This window comes from Diabrotica undecimpunctata, chromosome 3 (genome assembly GCF_040954645.1).
Source record: "Diabrotica undecimpunctata isolate CICGRU chromosome 3, icDiaUnde3, whole genome shotgun sequence".
In the NCBI taxonomy this organism is placed as follows: Eukaryota; Metazoa; Arthropoda; class Insecta; order Coleoptera; family Chrysomelidae; genus Diabrotica; species Diabrotica undecimpunctata.
Genome location: NC_092805.1, coordinates 122,436,952 through 122,458,203, shown reverse-complemented (window position 1 = coordinate 122,458,203; position 21,252 = coordinate 122,436,952). Strand labels below are relative to the sequence as shown.

General features: G+C 32.8%; 2 protein-coding genes across 2 annotated transcripts in view; both read right to left on the bottom strand.

Moving 5' to 3' along the window:
* Nucleotides 1-5,664, bottom strand: part of iav (transient receptor potential cation channel subfamily V iav) — a 79,304-nt gene extending 73,640 nt beyond the window's left edge. The window contains exons 1-2 of the mRNA XM_072526832.1: nucleotides 5,529-5,664; nucleotides 588-774 (exon numbers count right to left, since the gene is read on the bottom strand). Coding sequence (XP_072382933.1) covers nucleotides 588-774; nucleotides 5,529-5,664 — 323 coding nt within the window. The remainder of the gene's footprint in view (nucleotides 1-587; nucleotides 775-5,528) is intronic.
* A 6,802-nt stretch (nucleotides 5,665-12,466) lies between these two features.
* Nuak (Nuak family kinase 1) overlaps nucleotides 12,467-21,252 on the bottom strand; it is a 100,697-nt gene continuing 91,911 nt past the window's right edge. Inside the window, exon 17 of the mRNA XM_072526831.1 lies at nucleotides 12,467-17,920. Coding sequence (XP_072382932.1) covers nucleotides 17,800-17,920 — 121 coding nt within the window. The 3' untranslated portion in view covers nucleotides 12,467-17,799. The remainder of the gene's footprint in view (nucleotides 17,921-21,252) is intronic.

Sequence of the window (21,252 nt, the reverse complement as noted above, 5' to 3'; positions counted from 1 at the left end):
GTTGGAAATTCACGAATGTGACTTCTTTATGCACGATGATCACAAGGCCAAGACAATGTCAAAGTTCTTAAATGATCACAATATCAACGTATTGAAATGGCCAGGTAAATCGCCCGACATTAATCCCATCGAGAACACCTGGAGTAGAAGAGGAGTTGAAGAGGTTGTGGCTGACCATGGAAGAAGAATATTTCTTGAACCTTGCTCAATCCATGACCCAGAGAATCCAGCTTGTCATTGACTACAAGGGTGATATGATAAAGTATTAATTTGTAAAATTAAAATAACAATTATACTGATTGATTTATGTGTTTTATTCAGGGTGTAAAGATTTTTTGCCGGCACTATACTATCCACTCTACCTTACCACAATATAAATATATATATATATATATATATATATATATATATATATATATATATATAATATATATATATATATATATATATATATATATATATCCTATAATTTTAAATACATAATGCCAATAAACTACAATAGATTATAATATGTGTACAATACTTATAATAAAAAAATCTTATGCCTAATTTATGGCCAAATTGTGATTTGCTACTATTTTAGCTACCTGCTTAAAGAAGCTTCTATCGGTAATGTAACTTGCTCATGATCCCTAAATTTCCATCGTAAATACTCAGATCTATTGATGATTTGACCCTTTCCTTCTTGATACATCAGTTGTCCAAATTGTTCCCGAATTAATTTCTCGACTTCTATCGTGCCTCCTTGATTGTATGCTTCTATTAGCTCACCACCTACAAAAAATATATAATATACATATTGTTACGAACATGCATTCGGCCCATGTAACGGTTGCATCTCGAAAGCGCCGAGAACTTTCCATCAATAGATCGAGCGCGGGAGAGGGCGACTTGTCAAACAACGAATTAGAGGTGGGAATACTCAAGATGATTCTAGAACAATACTTTTGGTATATATATGTAACGCTGTTATGAGTAGAGTTTAGTTGTTAAGATACTATCGAACTGTAAACTTATAAATAAATATATTTATATAAATTCGAACCACTCGTTTTATTTAAAAACTGTACAATATAGTGAAACATGTAATTCATGGTTTGAACCAATTATAAATCACAATTACAAAGAAGTTGCCAAAACTTAGGCTGTCTTATGAGTGTAAAACTGCATTTTCTTCAGTCACACCTGGAATATTTTCCGATAATTTGGAAGACTACAGCAAAGAACAGGGGGAGAGGTTCCCTCAAGATATTAAATAAATGGAGCAACGTTGATGAGGCAGATGGAATATACTATGATGGCTGACTACCTCTGGAACCTCAAGAAGTCTGTAATCCAGAGGAATCTACATCTAGAAACTTAAGAAAGAGGAAGTTTCTTTTGACTGAATGGCAAGTAACATTATATTAATTTGTATAATGATTGTAGAGAATTAAAATAGAGTCAGTTTTTAACTTGTGACCAATGATTTTTTTATTTTCTTCGTCTTAATATTTTTATTTATTAAGCATAGCCACTATAGCAGTCCTGTCTTTTTTTACACAATATGGATGGCGATTAGTGAAAAATCTGTACGCGACAGGGAAAATCCGATTAAGAATGATTTATTTTCGAAGCGCATTTCTTTCAAATTATATCCATTAGACCCGAGTATTATACTTTTTTGAAATAAGCTCATTTTTATCGATCTAAAAATGTCCTAAAATACAGGGTATTACATTTTAAAAAAGAGCCGATGACGTCATTACTGTAATGTGTACCTATCACCTTGTATAATGAAATTTTATTGTAAAATGTAGAACATTAAATTTAAAAATCGACGTGTTTTAGATTTTTTTAAAAGGCTTTTCGTTTAGGAAATATCGAATTTATTCCATACTTTACGGACACACGGTATATAGGATATACAGTGTGTATACAAGAATATGGAAATCCCGAAAAATGAACTAAAACAATAAACTAACTACTTTAGAATCAATGATTTTAGTGATGCAATGTGGTTCATTGTGATGAAGCACTATCTGATAATGAATTTAATTGAATTGCTTCTAATACAGTAAAAATTAAACCCAAGAAAACTTGTAGGGGAGACTTGCCAGTACCGGACACTGCCCAGTACCGGACAGAGTGTGTTTCCGATAAAGTTCTCTAGCTAGCAGGGGTATGCACTCTAGCGGTAAAAGCTCTATACCACTTAGGTTCACTTATGCAGGCGGCGGTCATTTTATGACAGTCTTATAGTAACAGTGAGTCAGCAATATATTTTTGTTGCAATGATGTTGCAATGAAATATTCCCACCACGTTTTCCTAGTATCGAACAGTCATAAAATGCTCAGTACCGGACACTAAATATTGTATGCTAGCTCACCCATTCTATTTTTTTTTCTTTTCAGGTACATTGAACACGACGCCGAAAAAGAAAAAAGGGTGTTTGGTCAGAAGACTCGATGAAAATGTAATCAAGCCAGTACTGGAAAACAAGATGACTATAATACAAGCTGCTTTTTATTTTTTCTGCCCAAAGAGCACGCTGGCAGACAGAATCAGACAGCTAAGAGGAGATGGGGACGTGGATATGAAGCCACTTATGGGCCATTTTAAGAAGACATTTTCTGAAGAGCTAGAAACCAAATTAGTGGAGCATTTATAGCAGCGGTGCTCAAAGAGTGCTCGCTGATTTTAAAAAAAACTGACAGATAATGTTACATTCATGTTTAATCCATTTTCATGTTAAGACGTGGAAAAAATAGTCACTGAAATATCCGTTACGTTCATTATGGAGATCATTTCCGTCCAAAATGAGGTACTGAAAATAATTTCGGATATACACCTTAAATCCAGAGCGACCGATACGAAATTTTGGTCTTTCATATCGTCTGAGAAATATCCGTCTTTGAGACAAGTAGCTCTGCAGCTCACAGCATTCTTTGAATGAAACTTTGAAACTTGTGTGAGTCTGCAATTTTCCAAATGAAGATAGTGAAATCAAAATATCGTAATCGGCTAACTAACGAACATATCTCTTCATCCTTGCGTTTGGCCGTCAGTAATTACGTACCATCATATGAAATACTTGTGGATGATATGCAGTGCCATGCATTAAAATCCAAATAAAATTAATAAGAAACACGTGACTTTAATTACAACTCTCTGTAATTACAACTTTTTATCAACTAGAAATGTGCAATAAAGTTTTTTATTTTCAAAATTGTTTTGGGTTACTATGCTTTGTTTTTAAACCAGGAGGAGTAAACTAAAGAGACAGATTCACACCCAAGAAAGTTACTAGAAAAGTTATCAAATACATCTTCTTTTTTGGTTGATCATATCGGCCTTCGACGGTAATCCAAAAAAATTATATTATACTAATACGTCGCTAGTCGCTAAAGAGTTCTAAAAACAACTGTTTGTTATATAAAAGCAGACTAAAAATCTAAAAATTAAAATTATAACGCAGAAAACACAAAAAATCGCCTATAATATAACTTAATTAACCTATGAAATGCCATTAGTGTCAAAATTTCATAACAGTGGAGTAAACTTGCCTGAGGTTGGACCAATTACAAACAAACATTGCGGCGCGGTGAATTTAAATAATTACTCCTCCTGGTTTAAAAACAGGGTGTAGCAGTCGATCTCCGGACGCTTGCAGTTTATGTGGTAGATCCCATGCAGTATAAGTCTGAGCACCACTGATTTATAGATTTACACAACAAGACGGTGTCTAAGAACAAAAAGAGTTTTTAAGAGTTGCTTTTGAGTTAGTTAATAACTTAAAACTTCTGCGCCAATTTAAAAATGAAAAAAAAGATTACAGGAGACAAGGTTTATTATGAATTTTTTAGCTGCCATCCCTAACCTTCGTTGCGAAAACCACAGTCAACAAGATTCAAAGAGCTGTCGGTTTCAACAAACCACAAGTGGACTTCTTTTTCAACAAATTCGGGGCGGGAGTTTCTTTCAGAGTTTCAATAATCCCTTTAAGGATATTGTCACAATTCCGGCATTCCAAGTGCCCACCTACAGAATCCATTATGTTAAGCTGAGTTTTGATTATTCTGGCCTCCTAACAACGTTAACTGTACTTTATCCATGTAAATATTTTTCTATAAGACCAACCTTTTTAATTCCTTTATTTTTCCGTTTTGCATCAAAATCTACGTGCGTTCTATAAGCGTTTTAATTTAAAAATTTTATTTTTGTACCGTTTGTTTTCTGGTATATTTCCAAATTTCACTTTCCAATATTCCCATTATCGAAACTATTTTATATTTAGTTTTAGAGCACACAAAAAATTTGAAAAAATTCAAAAAGTGACTTCTATTGACCACACATTACCATGATTTTTCTTAATTTTTATTGAACGAGTAGATTCTTCGGTAGAAGCAGTTGAAAGTTACTAACAGTTTTTAAAAATTTATTGGAGTATCCAGGGAGTACAAAAGAATATAACAGAGTAAAAGGGAAAGTGAGAAGCTGAAGCTATTTTTTGTGGCATCTTAATGTAATTTACTTTTTTTATTGGGTTAAAATAAGTTTATTTTGACGTTTCGGTGCCTTATTAACTGTCGATGATAAGTTCTGCGCCTACCATAGTTGTAACGGGTAACGGAGAATCAGGATTCGATTCTGGAGAGGGAGCCTGAGAAACTGCTGGCACATAAAAGGTAGGCAGCAGGCGCGCAAATTGCGCACTCCCGGTACGTGGAAGTAGTGACAAAAAATAACAATACGGGGCTCATCCGAGGCCCCGTAGTTGGAAGAAGTACACTCTAAACCCTTTAACGATGTATGGATGGCAAGTCTGGTGGCCAGATTTGCCATCAGCAGCCGCGGTAATTCCAGCTCCAATAGCGTATATATAATAGCGTAAATCATTTTATGGATTTAAATTAAAATTAAACTTATACAAAATTCACAAATAATATTGATTTACTTCACATGTATTAAAATTTCAAAAAAGTTTGATATGAAAGTATAGGGGGGATCTGGCGCATTTCTTTATAGTTTAAATTGGCGCCTTTTTATGAGCCAGTCCGGCCCCGATACTACCCACTCACGCACAAGCAACAATTGTTAACAGTCATGAAAAGCAAAAAACTGATTATTTAGATCTTTTTTTTTAGATTTGAATGAACAAGAATCAACAAAAATCATCAAAAAGAATCAAAAAATAATTGTCAAATTAAATGAAAGAATTCAAGTATGCTCCCTTAATTAGAATATTGCCACAAAAGGAAATAGAATAATGAATAAACTTACCTACACTTAGTTTTCAGATTTTTGTTATAAGTATGAAGTATATCAACTAAAACTTCAGTAAAACTTTAGTAGTTTAAATTTTGAAGAGAACAAAGGAAAAGAGAAAACAAAATTAATCGAATTTACCAAGTACTTTTGGAAGCTATTATCTATGTATTATCTTTTCTATACTTGAAACAGACGCCAGGATAATTCTTATGAAATTTAAAATAGTCATTAAGCTTAAAGAATTAATAATAACTATGTAAATAAAAGTGGGACTTACCCTTTTTGTAATTTGCCAATTTGTATAAAAGACACTGGTCTTGATTAGAAGCTTGACTGATAACTCTATCGAGTATGGACCCCCCAGAAAAGGTTTTTTTCTTTTTTCGGCACGGTTTGCAATTGCTAGCGCCCATTGTGGGGTAGTTTTTACACTGTTTTTGTGTACATAGTCTTAATCAATAAAGGTCATGGTGAAGAATGTGTGTCAAGGTATACGTCAAGGGTTTTGCATGGTACAGGCTGGTACAGGAGAGAAAAGCAAATGAATGGCTATTGTTTTGAATTATATAGGGGGTGATAATACTTATAGGGATTTTTAATGGTGGTTTTTAATATACAGCGAGGTGTAAAAAGACCTACATGTCAAACAAAGTTGGTCATTCAGAATTATGTATGTATTTTTTAGTTTGTTAATTTCCATAGATTCTAATAAAGATAGCTTAAGGCCTTTATTTTGAATGTGAAGAATTTGAAATTTGTCATTTAAAGAATTATTGAAGGGGTTAGTGCAAAAAGGATATAACTGGCATTTTTAAATTGTTTGAGTTAAGTGCAGAGAATAAGACTAGAGTGTATGTTCTTTCAGAGCAAAAACGATATAAGCGTGTTTAGTTACTCCTGCTGCCATCTATTAATTGGTAGATAAACCTACTTAACAATTCCTGCATAGTTGTTGGAGCAACGGGTATAATATCGCTTGTACCGTTTGTGCGTGGTTTGTGCACTCAACATTTTCTAGCAGACTGTTCAACGTACTCGTTGCGGCTAGTGCGTTTTTCATTGACGTTGTGTGTTTACAAAGTCTTTGTGTACAGAATTGTTGATGTAAATTATATAAATCGAAATATATTTATTAACTTGTATTTTTCTAGATGGGTAGTATTAGCAAAGAGGGTAAGATCAAAATTAATGTGTAGTAAATCTACACATGCCATGCCAAGTAAAACAAGAAAACGAAAAAGTAATATCAGCGCCTGGAAAAGAAATGAAAAAAGAAGCTAAGAACCGAAGTCAACCAGTATGTAGGACACAAGAACGTCATAGACAGATAAACTCTATTTGAGAAATTTTGAATTGAAATTGAAAAAAATGTTTCAATTAAAAAATGTAGCTGAGACAATTTTGAACAAAAACGTTTATTAGCACTTTTTGTGTTAAATGAACTATTCCCTCAGAAACGACGCTTAAAGCAAACGGCTGTTTTGAACGTCAGTTAAGCGCGAAATCGATTTTAAAAAAAATTGTATCAACTCGACGGTAACAATTCAAACGGATACCTTTTGATCAGAATGTCCTATCGACAAAAATAAAAATGCATTTTAAAGGTGAAAAGTTCTCTTGCAGTACCGTCTCCTATCGGAGGTTGACTACCATCACAGCAATCTTTACTTTGTTGGCTGCAGCTCTGAACAACTGTATTGAACTGCATCCATACCACTCCCTTAAATTTCGCAAGCAGGAAATCCTCCTACGTCCCACATTTCTCTTTCCCGAGATTTTTCAGGTGAATTTTCCCGAGGTGAAAAGTGCAGCTTTCGTATACAGTGTCCACCTCATGGCCAGTTTGCCCCACCCCGCAGGGCCAAGTGGCCATTTGGTAGGGTTAGGGTAAAAAATATGTATCTAAAAAATTTACCGAGATAAAGTGAAAATTAAAATTGCCATATGTAGCTAAGAATATAGAATATCGTATGTTAATATATAGTGTATTTCTCATTTATTTTCTTCAAGATAAAAAAAATATTCCTTAGCATGGCCACTTTGCCCCCTCTTCCCCTACTATTACATTTTTTATGACAATGGGGCAAAGTGGAGAAGGATACAAGGGGCAAAGTAAGGTTCAGTTTATTTGATACCCACTTTGCTCCTATTACATTGTACTTAGACTACGTTGGTGACCTACCTACATTTTCTTGTATTTTTTTCTAGACGAAAACAGTCTCCAGCGTGATATCGAATCAAATGAGGTACAAAAAAGCATCCCAAACCTTTGAAGTTCCACAAACCACGCTTGAAAGGTATGTGGCCAAATACAAGGTAAACCCACATCGTTTTAATTCAGTAGAAAAAAAGTTGGGTCGTTACAGAACTGTTTTCACCAGCGAACAGGAGAGTGAATTGAAGGCTTATATTAAACTTATGGAAGGGGCGATTTTGTGGACTAAACTCTTATGAGCTGAGAACGCTAGCTTTTCACTTAGCAGAAAAAAATCGTATTGCACCCAAATTTAATGTAACGAATGACATGGCTGGTATTGATTGCCGCAAGGCTTTTTAAAAAAACATAAAGATATAATAAATAGATGAGAATATTAAGCCAACTTCCCCAAAAGAAGTAGCTGAGTTAATTAAAGAACAAATCGACCCAAATAAAGCACCAGGTTATGACCTTATTACCGGAAGACTGCTAAAAATTCTACCAAGAAAAGCTATCGTAAAATTAACAAATTTAATAAATGCTACCTTTAGACTACAATATGTTCCAGATTTATGGAAGATAGCTGAGGTGATCATGATACCAAAGCCTGGGAAACCCCCCAATGAGGTGACATCATATAGACCAATATCACTCCTACCTGTGATGTCCAAGGTGTTTGAAAAACTCCTCCTGCGAAGAATCCTACCAATATGCATGTTAAATTTAATGCTAGTTATTAGAAATAATAGGAAAGATACTAGTGAGTAGACACCTAATTTTAAGATTTCATTAGTAATTTAATTTAGAAACAAATTGATAATTGGTCTTACTAACCAGATTTTAATGTAAGTACACTTCTGTGTCTTTAGTAAAAAAAAATAAAGATATAAGCTTTAGGAAGTCTGAAGCCACATCGTCTGCACAGGGAGCAGGGATTCAATAAAGTTACTGTTGAAAAAAGTTTATTAATCTGCTTGAATCAGCTAGTGACAAATATAGCATATCACAACTTCAGCATATCTATAAGAATGACAAAACGAGGGTGTCGACGGTTCCGACGAGAAGCAACTCTAAGATATTAGCTGCAACTGGAAAATGCCAGATAGGAGTTTTGACTTCCGCAGAGCGAGGAAAGATTATGACGATGATCATATGTTTTAGTGCTGTGGGAGAGTACATGTCCCCAATATTTATTTTTTCAAGTAAGCGTATGAAAACTGAATTAATGGACGAAGCACAAACTGGATCTTGGAGTGAATGCCATACATCGGGGTGGATTCAAAGTGATTTATTTCTGTTGTGGCTCAAACGTTTTAAGGAATGGTCTAATGCGCCAAAAGGTTAGAAAAAGCTTTTGTTGATAGACGGGCATGAAAATGATATTGTACTACTATGCTTCATCATACATTGCACACATCGTCTTCAGCCTTTACAAGTGGGTTTCATGAAGCCTCTAAGCACGTATTATAGTAACAAAGTAAAGAAGTGGCTGCGGTGCCATCCTGGGTATGTAGTCTTTATAAGCGCAGAAAGCATGGCAACTGCCATAAATTCGTTGAAAGCTATTGGGATCTGGCCGATGGATTGACACATTTTTAGACACGACTGAGTATCAGCCGGATTTGTCAGTAACTGCACAGCTCTCTAACCCCCAACCGGAAAAGACTCCTCAGCCTCAAACCAATGCAACAAATTCGTCAGAAATAGAGTCTGAGGCTACCAGAAATTGGGAAATACATGCGGAAGAAGTACAAACACAAAAAGAAAAACCGCCTGAAAAAAAATTGCTAAAAGTAACAATGAAAGGCCTGGTTGTTCATGGATGACTAACAGCGAACACACAATCATCTTCGTTCGTAAAATCTCCAAACGATATCATTTCCATACCAAAAGAAACCGCTATAATCACTGGATCACCTTACAAGAATGAACTTTTGGAGTCACATAAAACAGAGAAAATCCGGCAAAGAAAACGAAGGTCGCCTAAAAACTCGTAATCAACTCTAGAACAAGTATAACTAAGGGTAAAAACACACAAAAAAACAAAGAAGAGAATAAAGAGAAAGAAAAATCTGAGGAGGATAACACTCAGTGCATCATGCTCAGTATTGTGGTTATTTTTGGTCGTTACCCGACGAAGGATGGATAATGTGCCGAAAATTCTGTGATTGGGCACACTGCTCCTGTGCTTGAGAAGAAGACGGGGATGATGAAGTAAGACACCTTTGTACTAGGTGTGAAACTTAAGTTTTGTTCAAAATAATGTAACAATTTATTTTCTTGACAATAAAAATACATTTTAAAGTCAGATAGTTTAAAATTATTACGATAAACTACACTAAATTTTACTTAGTTATATTGCATTAAGTGCCCCCACTTTGCCCTATTATAAGGGGGCAAACTGGGGCTTATGTGAAAACAACCAGGGCCCTGATTCTATTTCATTTCGATGTCGAAATTTAAAAGCGACTACGCCATGACAGTCGCAATCGCTAGCGATTCTCATTCATTTCGATTGTAGTTAAAACTGGGGATATTTACTTTATCATTTTGACACTGCTGAAAATTTGGGTTGGCCCTGTTGTTTATTGGCTGCACTACGCTTGTTGAATGTTTGTTTTGTTTACGTTACGTGAACGTCTTTTTTTTCTTGTTTGAATTGTTAAATCATAAATATTGGCCATTCTCAATTATATTTTGAATTGAAAGAAAAGATGGCAAGAAAAAAACAGGCGATGTGGGAGATCCTTAAGTTATAACCACTAAGATTTGACTTAGTGGTTATATTCTAATATATTTTTAAATTTACTGCAGCTTAGTAATACTAACCCTAAACATTTTGGGTATCCTAGAGGCATAAACACCTTCTTCCAAATATGGTTATAATACCCTTATTAAATAATTTGCAGCTTGTTTATTAATCCGGAATTGCTGCCTAAATTGAGCATCACTTAGTGAAAAAGAATTTTGAGTATCCCGTAACATTCTTCTTATCCTCCGTTATGAACGTCGGATATCTAACCTCTCTAATTCCTCCAAAACTAGCAAATGTCCGTAAAACACAGCCATATTGATACTTTTTGCCTCAGTTTTCCTTGCAAGGATCAAAACACCGCCTACTTAAACTGAACCTAAGTTCACTTCTCCCAGTCCAGTCAGTCATGTCAGATTACTTTCGACTCGAAATGAAATTTCAACCACTTTCTTGAAGTTGAAATTAATTTCGATAAGTCGAAAACTAGTGACGTCGTTTGGTTAGTTCAGCTGAAATCCACAAGGTTCGCAAAGTCTCATTTCGACGTCGCCATATTAATTTCGACATGTTTTGAGTCGAAATCTCAATTAGAATCAGGACCCTGTTCTGGTATCAACACATATCTTAACATTCGTAACACCGTTAAGTAATCTTTAAGTTTTTCTGTCCTTTTTTTTGCAGACTTTTTACCGTTTTTTTTCTACATAATTTTTGTCGTACTAAAGTTCCAGTCAAAAAAAAAACAAAGGAGTTATTAAACTATTTATAAATAAATAACATGTAATGTTATGGTTAAGGTATAATGTTGGGGGTTGGGGGTTAAGTGAGGTAAGGGGCGCAAGGTAGCCAGGTCCGACGAGTTTTGAAAATTTGAAATTGAAAAATTTGTCAGTACCGGGAATCGGACCAGGGCCCTCTAGCTTGTTAAACCAGAAGCATAGCCATTGAGCTACGGCCGCCAAATTAATAAATTATCCTAGACTGTTGATATCTATATGTGCCTATGAATCTACTCGTATAATAGCTACAAAATGACACTTACCTACTTGGTATATTTTAGCGCATAGCTGAATACTTTAACATTGCATGTCAAAACCTACTTTGTTAGTATTCCAAATTTTTGGGCAGTTCTTTTATGACAGATTTGTTCTAAAGCTTTTTAAGCATCCATATTCCTCATTTTTTACAGAAAATTGATTCAGTCTTGTGATTTCGATTGGAAACATCATCCATGCATTCTGGGTTAGGTTAATGGTCACATTCTAATGATTTTAATGTAGACTTCTAAGATACTTATTTTCTTTTGGTGTCTAGACCGCTTAAAATCAACTTATGTATTTTGTTATTCGTTGAGAAAATCTTTTTCTTTGTATCTTCACAGTGACTTTTAAACGTGAGAGTTCAATCCAATTTTACCCCCAAGTACTTTGGTTCTGTACAGTTCTCCCCGCCATGTTATCTTTAGCTTTTTTCTGCCTTGATGTTTGTTCAGATGATAGGCGCAGAGTTGAGTTTTCCTTGGGTTTGTCTAAGCGAATTTTTCCTGTAGTAGCCTACTAGTTCTTCCAGCGGAGCTGTCGTGTCGATGAAACCCACCAACAATTTAAAAACGCAAATGCCAAATCGTATATTTAAAGCGTAAGCGTAAGCTTTAGGCTGGATTTATAGTTTGACGGACTATAAACGTAGACGAACTGGAAAAAGATCAACATAGAATTTTGTGTACTCTTTTTATAAATGAATGTGTTAAACGCATGAAGGAACGTAAGTGAGATGGACTGGAACGGAAGAGTTGACAAACTTTCATCTCTTACAGTGCGTTACTTGCGTCTGGCCAACCAAAAGAAAGAATTTTGTGCTGTCAACCAGTGGCCCCGCCCTCCATTTGTAAAGTTGTTTATCAACATATTCGAATTTTGTTGATTATTTGTTACAATGGACGGTAAGTTAATAATTTATAAAATATTAATAATAAATAATAAAAGGATATCATAGTATCATGGTCACCAACTCTAGCCACTGTTTCTACTCATGCGCAAAAATGCCACTCTGTCTCATAGGTTAGTTCAAATCAGTGACTTATGTGCAAGAATATTATAATTACGGGGATAAAATTTCCTTAGATCCAACGAATTGTTTAATTCATTTAAACCAAGTTCTGGATATACTTCATTCGAACATCGGTTAATAAGCAAAAGTATCATATCATTGGCATTTGTAATTTTGTCCTGTAATGATATGTAGGTGAAATAAAACACAAAATTTCTGGAAATTTTTTATGAAATCGCAAAAGTCAACATACAACTCTAACAAATTCACACAAACCTCAACCTAAGAAAGGGGGTAAAGGGGTGACTTAACAATTGTAAAATTTGTAGTGAAATATCGAAAAAAGTAAACTGAATAAAAGTAAATACAATAAAATACATATTGCAACATTATTATTAAAATTATTTAAAACTTCAACAATGTCTACTATGTATATTTTTTAGTAGTCTATCACTACATTTTAATGAGAATGTTGATAAATAGATTTTGATATAAATGGATTATGAGTAAAATAAATATTTTATATCAATTCGGCATAGGTTTCAGGAATATATACCAAATATAAATAATAACATTCTGTCGCAAAAAAAACACGCAAAACGCTTTAAAAACATGTAATTTTAGATTTGTTCAAACAAAAATCCAAAATATGATTGTGAAACTGTTTTTTTTTTTGGCGTGTTACACACTGAATATTTTATATTTGTAATTAAAATTACATATTTTTTCGTTTTGACATTTCGATTTTCAATCCGGGAATGATTTTCAAAACTTAAATTTAAAAAAATGTTTATAACCTGTCGTCACTTGCCGGTAAATGCATTCTTGTAAATAAATGCAGTCACTGCCAATTGACAAAAACAATATTCTACAGGTAATATCAATCTTTATAATTTTAATTTTTTAGGATTTCTGGATTGAAAATCAGAACCTAAAAACAAAAAACATGTAGTTATTAGTCATAGTATTACAGTCATAAAAAAAGTTTTAGACACACGCGCAAATCTTTGTATACCTTCCAGTTACGTTCGTGTACAAAAATGTTCTGCACAAAATGTACAGAAACTTTTTATTTTTCGGAATATTGACTAGACTTTAAGCTTCGAAAATTACTTTCGACAATTATTATATAACACATAATATACAAGAAATGGCTAATAATGTACATAGTATACTTAATTGCCTACAATAGTCAATTTTTTCAAAAAGTCTTCTATATACAAAATTCTGCATTTTTTCGTTAATGCATAGACAAAAATCCCCACCTCTTGTGACTTTTAATAGAGTAAAAATACCTGCAGCTAATATCTTTTATAAATTTACCTCATAAAGAAAAAGAAAATTACATGCTTTATTTCACATGTAAAAAAATTACATCTTGTTTACTATATAATTATGAATATTACCAGTTTGGTTTCTGCTTTAAACACATTTTCAAAGCGTGCGTTTTAATAAAAAATGAAAATAATTTTTATTTACAAAAAAAAACGCATAAATTAACAAGGAAAATTAAAAAAGATTCTAATATTTCCCATTAGCTTGAATTCCTGAAAACTATCCCTACAAAATAAATACTAAAACACTAAACAAAGATAAATACAATAAGTTATAAAAGCAAATAAAACATTTATATTAAAATTTTTCGAAAAAGTGAAATCATATTGACTAGTTTATTCAAAATAAAAATGAAATTTTTAAAAATCCTTTTTTATTTTTTCGAAAAATCCTTTAATATCTATACAAACGAAATTGTTATTGCATATTCGAATAATATTCAAAAAAAAGTCCAATTCTCAACAATATCTATAATGTTTAGAACTTAAAATTAAATAAAAGAGAGCAGAAGCTTAAGTAAAAAACCTCAATTTAATAGAATCAAAACGGTATTTTTAACACAACAATATTTGATGTTTAAAAATCAATTTGCTGTCCACTATCATCGAAATAAAAACTAATTGTAATACAATGATTTTAGCACGTTCAATATCCGTCTTAATCATTATAAAAGTGTCATAATAAAATAGTATGTTGATAAACATGAAGACCCTTCAAATTCTCTCATATACAAAATACTCTGTTTATAATTACAAAGTACTTCAAGCTTTTTCCTTGTTGTTTTTAGAAATAAGCAAGTTGATTTACTTGCTGTGTTTAGTTGCGGCAATATAAATCATTACAAATTCCTCGCCAATATGCAGGCTGTGTGTAAACTGTTGAAAAGTATAAATATTGAATGTTCTTTGAGGGCTATTCTGTTCAAGATAGTTTATTGTTGCTTTTGGAAATATTCCAGCTCCATTCAATGAATTATTTTATGGGGAACGAATTTGTATTTTTTAAAATATGTTTTAGGGACTTTTACAGAATTAATCTTTTATTTTCACACACAATACAGCTAAAAATAATTGATAGAAGTATGGTTTGAAAGACATTATTTGAGAAAATAAAAACAAACAATATCTTATTTTTAAAAAGTCATAAAAGATTATTTTAAGACACTATAAGTAAAAGGGTATAAGTGATTTTTTTTAATATTAAGATTGAACCGTTGAAGTGGAAATTTATCATTACATTTGGAGGTAAAGAGATCTAAGAGATGAGTCGAACAAGTCCTGCCTTCTAGCGGCAAACTACTTAACTCAAATGAGTTTGTTTTCATTTTCAATGGGTAATGGTACTGCTGCTCTAAAGCAATACTTTAATTTTATTTTGTTGTTAAAGTAATACACTATTATAAACTACAGTGTTTTTAGAGAGAGTTTGTAGTGGATACTAGTTTTCTTTGAAGATGTTATTAAAAAAAAGATAGATGAACTTAACCTAGTATGCGAAGAAATTGTAATGAAAAATCTTTGTGTCCAACAAACATTTACAAGTAGTTGAACACAAAAAAAAAAGAATCTTCTCAGCCGTGACATATAAAGACAAAAGAGGAAAGAAATCACCCCCTGACACAAAATTTCGTTATGGAAAGTAAAAATCATAAAAAACAAATAAGTTCCCTATGGGAGACATAGGAATAGAATTCCCTCAAAATTGCAATTTGAAAATAATGTACAAACTTTATTATGGTTTACGTAACGAGGAAAAACAGGAAGCATCTGTAAACGAAGCCTTTACAGGAATATTTTTAATACTACTTTAATATTTTAAGAGTTTAGTCAAAACGCCAAACACACACATCTGATCTTTTCTGAGCAGTGTTGCCAAATGTACCAATTTCACATTTTTCAAATACATCTTCATCAAAAACACGATGCATATTTGAATAACTACCTTCATGGTTTAGAATTCATTACTTTTTAAAGTTACATAATTGTTATTAAAATAATTAGTGCGTGATATAAGTAAATGTATTGTTAATTGACAATGAATTATAGTTATTGAGTTTAGAACGCAATAATAAGAAGGATGTTTACTATAGTTTATATCGTAACCACGCCAAAAACTACAAAATCTAAATGTTTAGAATATTCCTTTGAAAGGTGACATAAAGAAAAGTAAAAAAAAACTTGTTGCGTTTGATCAGGACAACTAAGAGGATAAACTAACGTTTGGTAACTGCTGTCAAAGATGAAAGAAGTATTTAAAAACCATTTCTTCTTGCAGTACCGCGTCTTAAAGGTAAAAGAGAAACCAAATGACTAAGGGTATAGCTGTTAAACTTGGCAAAACTACTACTCATTGGTTTGGTATTACCTTTAGAGAGTCGACCTTGGCAATACCTTCTGACTTGATCGAACTACAGAAGAACCGAAACCATAAAGAACAACGGCCAACTTAATACTCAGCACATTATATGCAATGAGTGAATGCATATCAAAAAAAAATTAATCAATCATCATTAGAGATTATAATTTTGATCTTCTTAAGACATATGACTCAATTTAGTATTATAAAAGTACTAATACAAAGCCGTATTAGTACTTTCATTTTTACTACTTTCTTAAAATGATTTAAATCTATTTACGACACTTTTAGAATGATAGCCTCCTTACAATATCACATACATTTTGTTCAAATATCGTTTACGGTACAAATACGATTAAACTTGACATTTATTGGTACATTGCCTCTTTGAAATCACCCTTGCCCAAAGCTATGCAAAACACAGTCAGTTCTTTTTTAGTACAAATTGCATTTATAACACAAACTATCACAGATTAACTAGCTTCACTGGTTCTATTCATTGGTAACGTTTTAAACAATTAGCAACACCTACAACATTCTTCTTCGAAGACGAGAACATGATAATTACAGTAAACATTGCTACATTGCTAAGTGTCCTATCCCTATTAAAAAATATTATTGAAAAAGAGGTGTATATATCACTAAACGATCTAAAAAATTGCTACATCTGTGTTTTACGCAACTCTGCATTATAATTATTATAGTTTTAAAGAAAAATTAATACAATATAACCTCTACAAGGTCAGAAACATCATAGTTTGCGCATCTAGCCTTCACTATAATTTTATAGTATTTAATTTACAAAAAGTAGTCAATCAAAGATGTCACATACCAATACGGTGTGTGATATTTGGTGAATTTAAATGGGAAGCGTTTCAGCTACCATAAATAAGGGAGAATTATAAAAAATTAGCCAAATTTTAACAAGTTTTATGTTCAGAAGCCAGAAATAATTCTGAGTTAAAATACAAGGTGTTAAATTTGTAAAATTAAAATAAATTTTTTTTAGAAATCAGCCATTTTCCGACGTTTAACTTCATAAAAAAACCTTTATTATCATGTCTCTATGTAAGTTTAGAAACAATATAAGAGTTGCTTAAAATCGTTGTTTACCTGTAAAATTTATTTATTATTATATAAATTGTATTTAGTTTATGTAAATAATATAAATGATAACCTCCAAAATAATAAATCTTAGATCCATAATTGTTAACAAATTATTATTTTTGGCTGCTGAATATACAGTTAGAATCTGGCCAATTCTTTATAACTTACTTTGTAGATACTTTCTTCAACCTCATTTATATCATACAAATCGTATCAAAATTTTGGCAAAGTGACTGGTAGCTAAAATCGTAAGGAGTTTGACTATAAAATAAAAGATCATGGGTTCGTAGGTTCAGCTACAAATCAATGTATGCAAATAATAAATAAATACTTCAGTAAAACCAGAAGTAATAATTGGCGACTTCAATTCTTTTTAACTTCCATGTAGACGCTTATAGAAGTACCTATAACTTAGATACTGAAAAGCATTGGTAGTATTAACAATATAATCAATGTAATCAAACAATAATATATATCAACAAATCGTCTTTAAACATTGAATGTCAGCAAAATTCCAATGCAAAATAAAGTGCAGTACTAAAAGGGAATATTACAAAATAAAAAGAGTACCAAATGGTATAGTGAAATTCCTTAGAGAAAAATACATCAAACAATAATGTCCCTGACTTGATCTACATAAAATACATCCAAAAAGTATTTTCAATTGGCAAGGACAGCAATTTTTTTCTGGAAATATGTATAAACCAAACTAGAAATATAATTTTTTTAGGTGAAGTTCTCCATGTGAACTCAGTTCGGGTCTGGCATATTTGGCGGGACTAATGAGGAAGACGTGTGACCAAGAAAGTATTCATTACCGGGTGAAACAGACCTTCGACTCAACCTGGATGGAGGTGTAGATAAACTGTAACTAAAAAATAATAACAATTAGTATTTTTAATAATAAAATTCCGAAATACAATTAAAATAAGGTGTATTCCTTTCGGTGGTATTGTTCTGCTAACATTCTGCAGGCGTTTGAAGTATTGAACCGTCTTTTTTATATAAATATCTCGTATTTTATTCTTATCGTCAAATTATTTTTAAATATTCAGTATTTTTTTATTAAACAAGAACACCTTGCTTGTTTACATTAATAGTTCTAGATTTAAAACCATTAGGTATATATTAAAATTACAAAATTACATATGCTGCAAAATTATTATAAGACTGGCCTATTATAGAGTGAACGTGTACATATCGCTCTGTAAATTAGTGTCGATTTTTGCAATTTATTACCGTAAATACCAGTTTTATTAACATTTAATTACAAACAAACACTTGTGTACAGATTGGTGATATTTTCTTCATTGCTGCATGCGACCCGTTCCAGGCAACAAGCAAGTTTTGCAATATTTAAAAACAATTGTCTAGTTTTTTTATCAACCTACTGATAAGAAAGCAATTAATTCTGCCAAGAGCTCTAGGCTTTCGGCAAACCAATGTATATAGATTTTACATTTACTATATGAGTTTGTTATTTGTGAACAGTCCAGGAGAAATATAAACATTAATCTTGATCACTCCGCTACTTTAAATATACCAGATGGTACCATGCCGTTCGTTCAACAGTTTGATAAACCAAATGCTAAGTGACAGACTTTTCCAAGTACACCTAAATGGGAAAAACAGTAAGTTCAGAAACCGGCAAAACGGCTTACCACAAGGGTCAGTTATGTCTCCTCTTCTTTTTAATATTTATACGTCAGATGTACCAACTACCACCTCGCCAATTTATTTATGCCGATGACATGGCTCTGGGTGCTCAAGAAGAAGACATAAAAATCGCCGAAAGCACCATAAAAGCAGATCTAAACACTGTTAACAGCTACTTTAAGAAATGGGGGCTACAACCAAACACATCGAAGACTGAAGTAACAGCTTTCCATCTTAACAACCACAAGGGAAATTACAGACTAAACATAGAATGCGATGGAACCATTCTAAAGCACAGTTAGAACCCAAAATACCTCGGTGTAACTCTAGATCGTACCCTAACATTTAAACAGCATTTGGAAAACACTTCAGCAAAAATAAAGACCCGCAATAACATTACTCAGAAATTAGCAAATACATCATGAGGGTCTAATGCAGGGGTCATCAGAACGAGCGCGCTGTCCTTAGTATATCCTACTGCAGAATATTGCGCTCCTGTCTGGCTAAACAGTCATCACACAAACGTCATAGATACCCAGTTAAACCAAACAATGAGGCACATAACGGGAACTATAAAGCCCACACCAACCCAATGGCTTCCAGTTTTAAGCAACATCGCTCCACCGGCAACAAGACGACTAGCCGCACTCAACACCCTAGTTCAAAAATGCCAACAAAACCCAGCACTACCAATAAATTAGAGTTAAGACTGAAATCCAGACATCCACCTACTAGAACTGCTATAAGATTGGCTGATTTCACTACTGAGGAGCACTGGATGGGCGAATGGAATCCAGATATCAGAAATGCTAATCTCATAGAAAACCCTACAATTAACCCAGACGGCTTTTCTCTTCCTCGTCGTGAATGGTGCAACCTTAATAGAATACGAGTTGGTCATGGAGTTTGTAACAAATCTCTGAACCATTGGGGTATAAATGCCAGTCCGGGATGTGACAAATGCAGCGCTGTTGAACAAACAATTAACCACATCGTCTTCGAGTGCCCAGTCACCAAGTTCGTTGGCAGTCTTTAAGAAATCCACCAACTCACTCCCAAGGCAAGAGATTGGCTTCGAGGCTGTAACCTTCGACTTTAATAATTTTTATTTTATTTGTTCTATGTTTGCGTTTTCTTATTTATTATTGTTAGTATCATTATTTTTTTAATGTAAAACTGCAATGTGTAAAGTTCATACGAATATATATATATATATATATATATATATATATATATATATATATATATATATATATATATATATATATATATATATATACTCCGCTACTTTTGACAACAAAAGAAATAAAATTACGAATAATAAATTCAGTCAATACCACAGCAATGCCTACATCCAGTAACACCGAATCTTCAACACCCACATCTTACGTTGCTGCTATGAAATCTAAACCCAAGCCTTCCTTCCGTAAAAAGGAGTAAGCAACTATTTATCTCGCAGAAGAAAACTTATAATTATTCGACTAAGTAAAATCCACTGGTGATATTGTTGGCCCTAAAAATATAATGTTTTCATCTCGAATCTCGACCGGATCTGCATATTAGCAAAGTTAAACTTGTTGACCAGGTTATTATTAACAATCCCACTATTAAAGTAAACCCTCTAGACCTACTTATTAAGAGATTAGTCCAACAAAACGTATCATAATTTCGAACGTCTATCCCTCAATTCCTTAAGATCTCGTAGAAAATGCTTTAAACGGTCTTAGTTTAAAACTCGCTTCTTTCTTAAAAGCTGGAACTTAAGGAGATGAATATAGACATATCCTTCCATTTCGAAGACAAGTATAAATAATTCCAGCTACTGAAAATTATGAGCTTCAGACCTCCCTAATCACTGAATTCGATTCCACACCATACCGTATATTTTTATGTACTGATAGAAAGAATGCATTATTTGTAAGTAAACTGGTCATACAGCTGCAAGTTGTACAAATTGTCAAAACACCAATGCTCCTCAATCTGTCGGTGAACAATCATCGGCAAAAAAAACCTCATAACTACTACAAGGGCAAAAAAGAGCACTTCTAGCTCACTCAGCACACCAGACTTCCACTCATTCTCTATCTAAATTGTTATAATATATCAATTTACATACTTATTGTATTAATGCTTAATAAATTTGACAAAAATTAATTTTTTAGTTGAAAATTTATTAATTTTTGTTGAATTATACTTATTATTTTTATAATTACTTACATTATACTATATTGTACTATGGAATTAATCTGTATATACAATTAACATATTATGGTATTCCAGTTATTCATTTGGCGGAATTTTCAATTTTTTATTGACTCTTGTAAAATGAAAGTATTTGCTTCGTTTCTTAGTGGCAGAAATCGTTGATTTAGCTGCTGATTCAGCTATTGATTGATCTGTTGTATCTTTATTTTGCCGTATAAACACATTTTGACAGTTAAGAAAATTAAATTTTTCTCAGAAATAAACATCGAATCTTAATAATTGCCTTTTGTTTTGTTTACTGCTGAATACGTAGGATCCATTGCGGGAAGGATTGTATTCGTA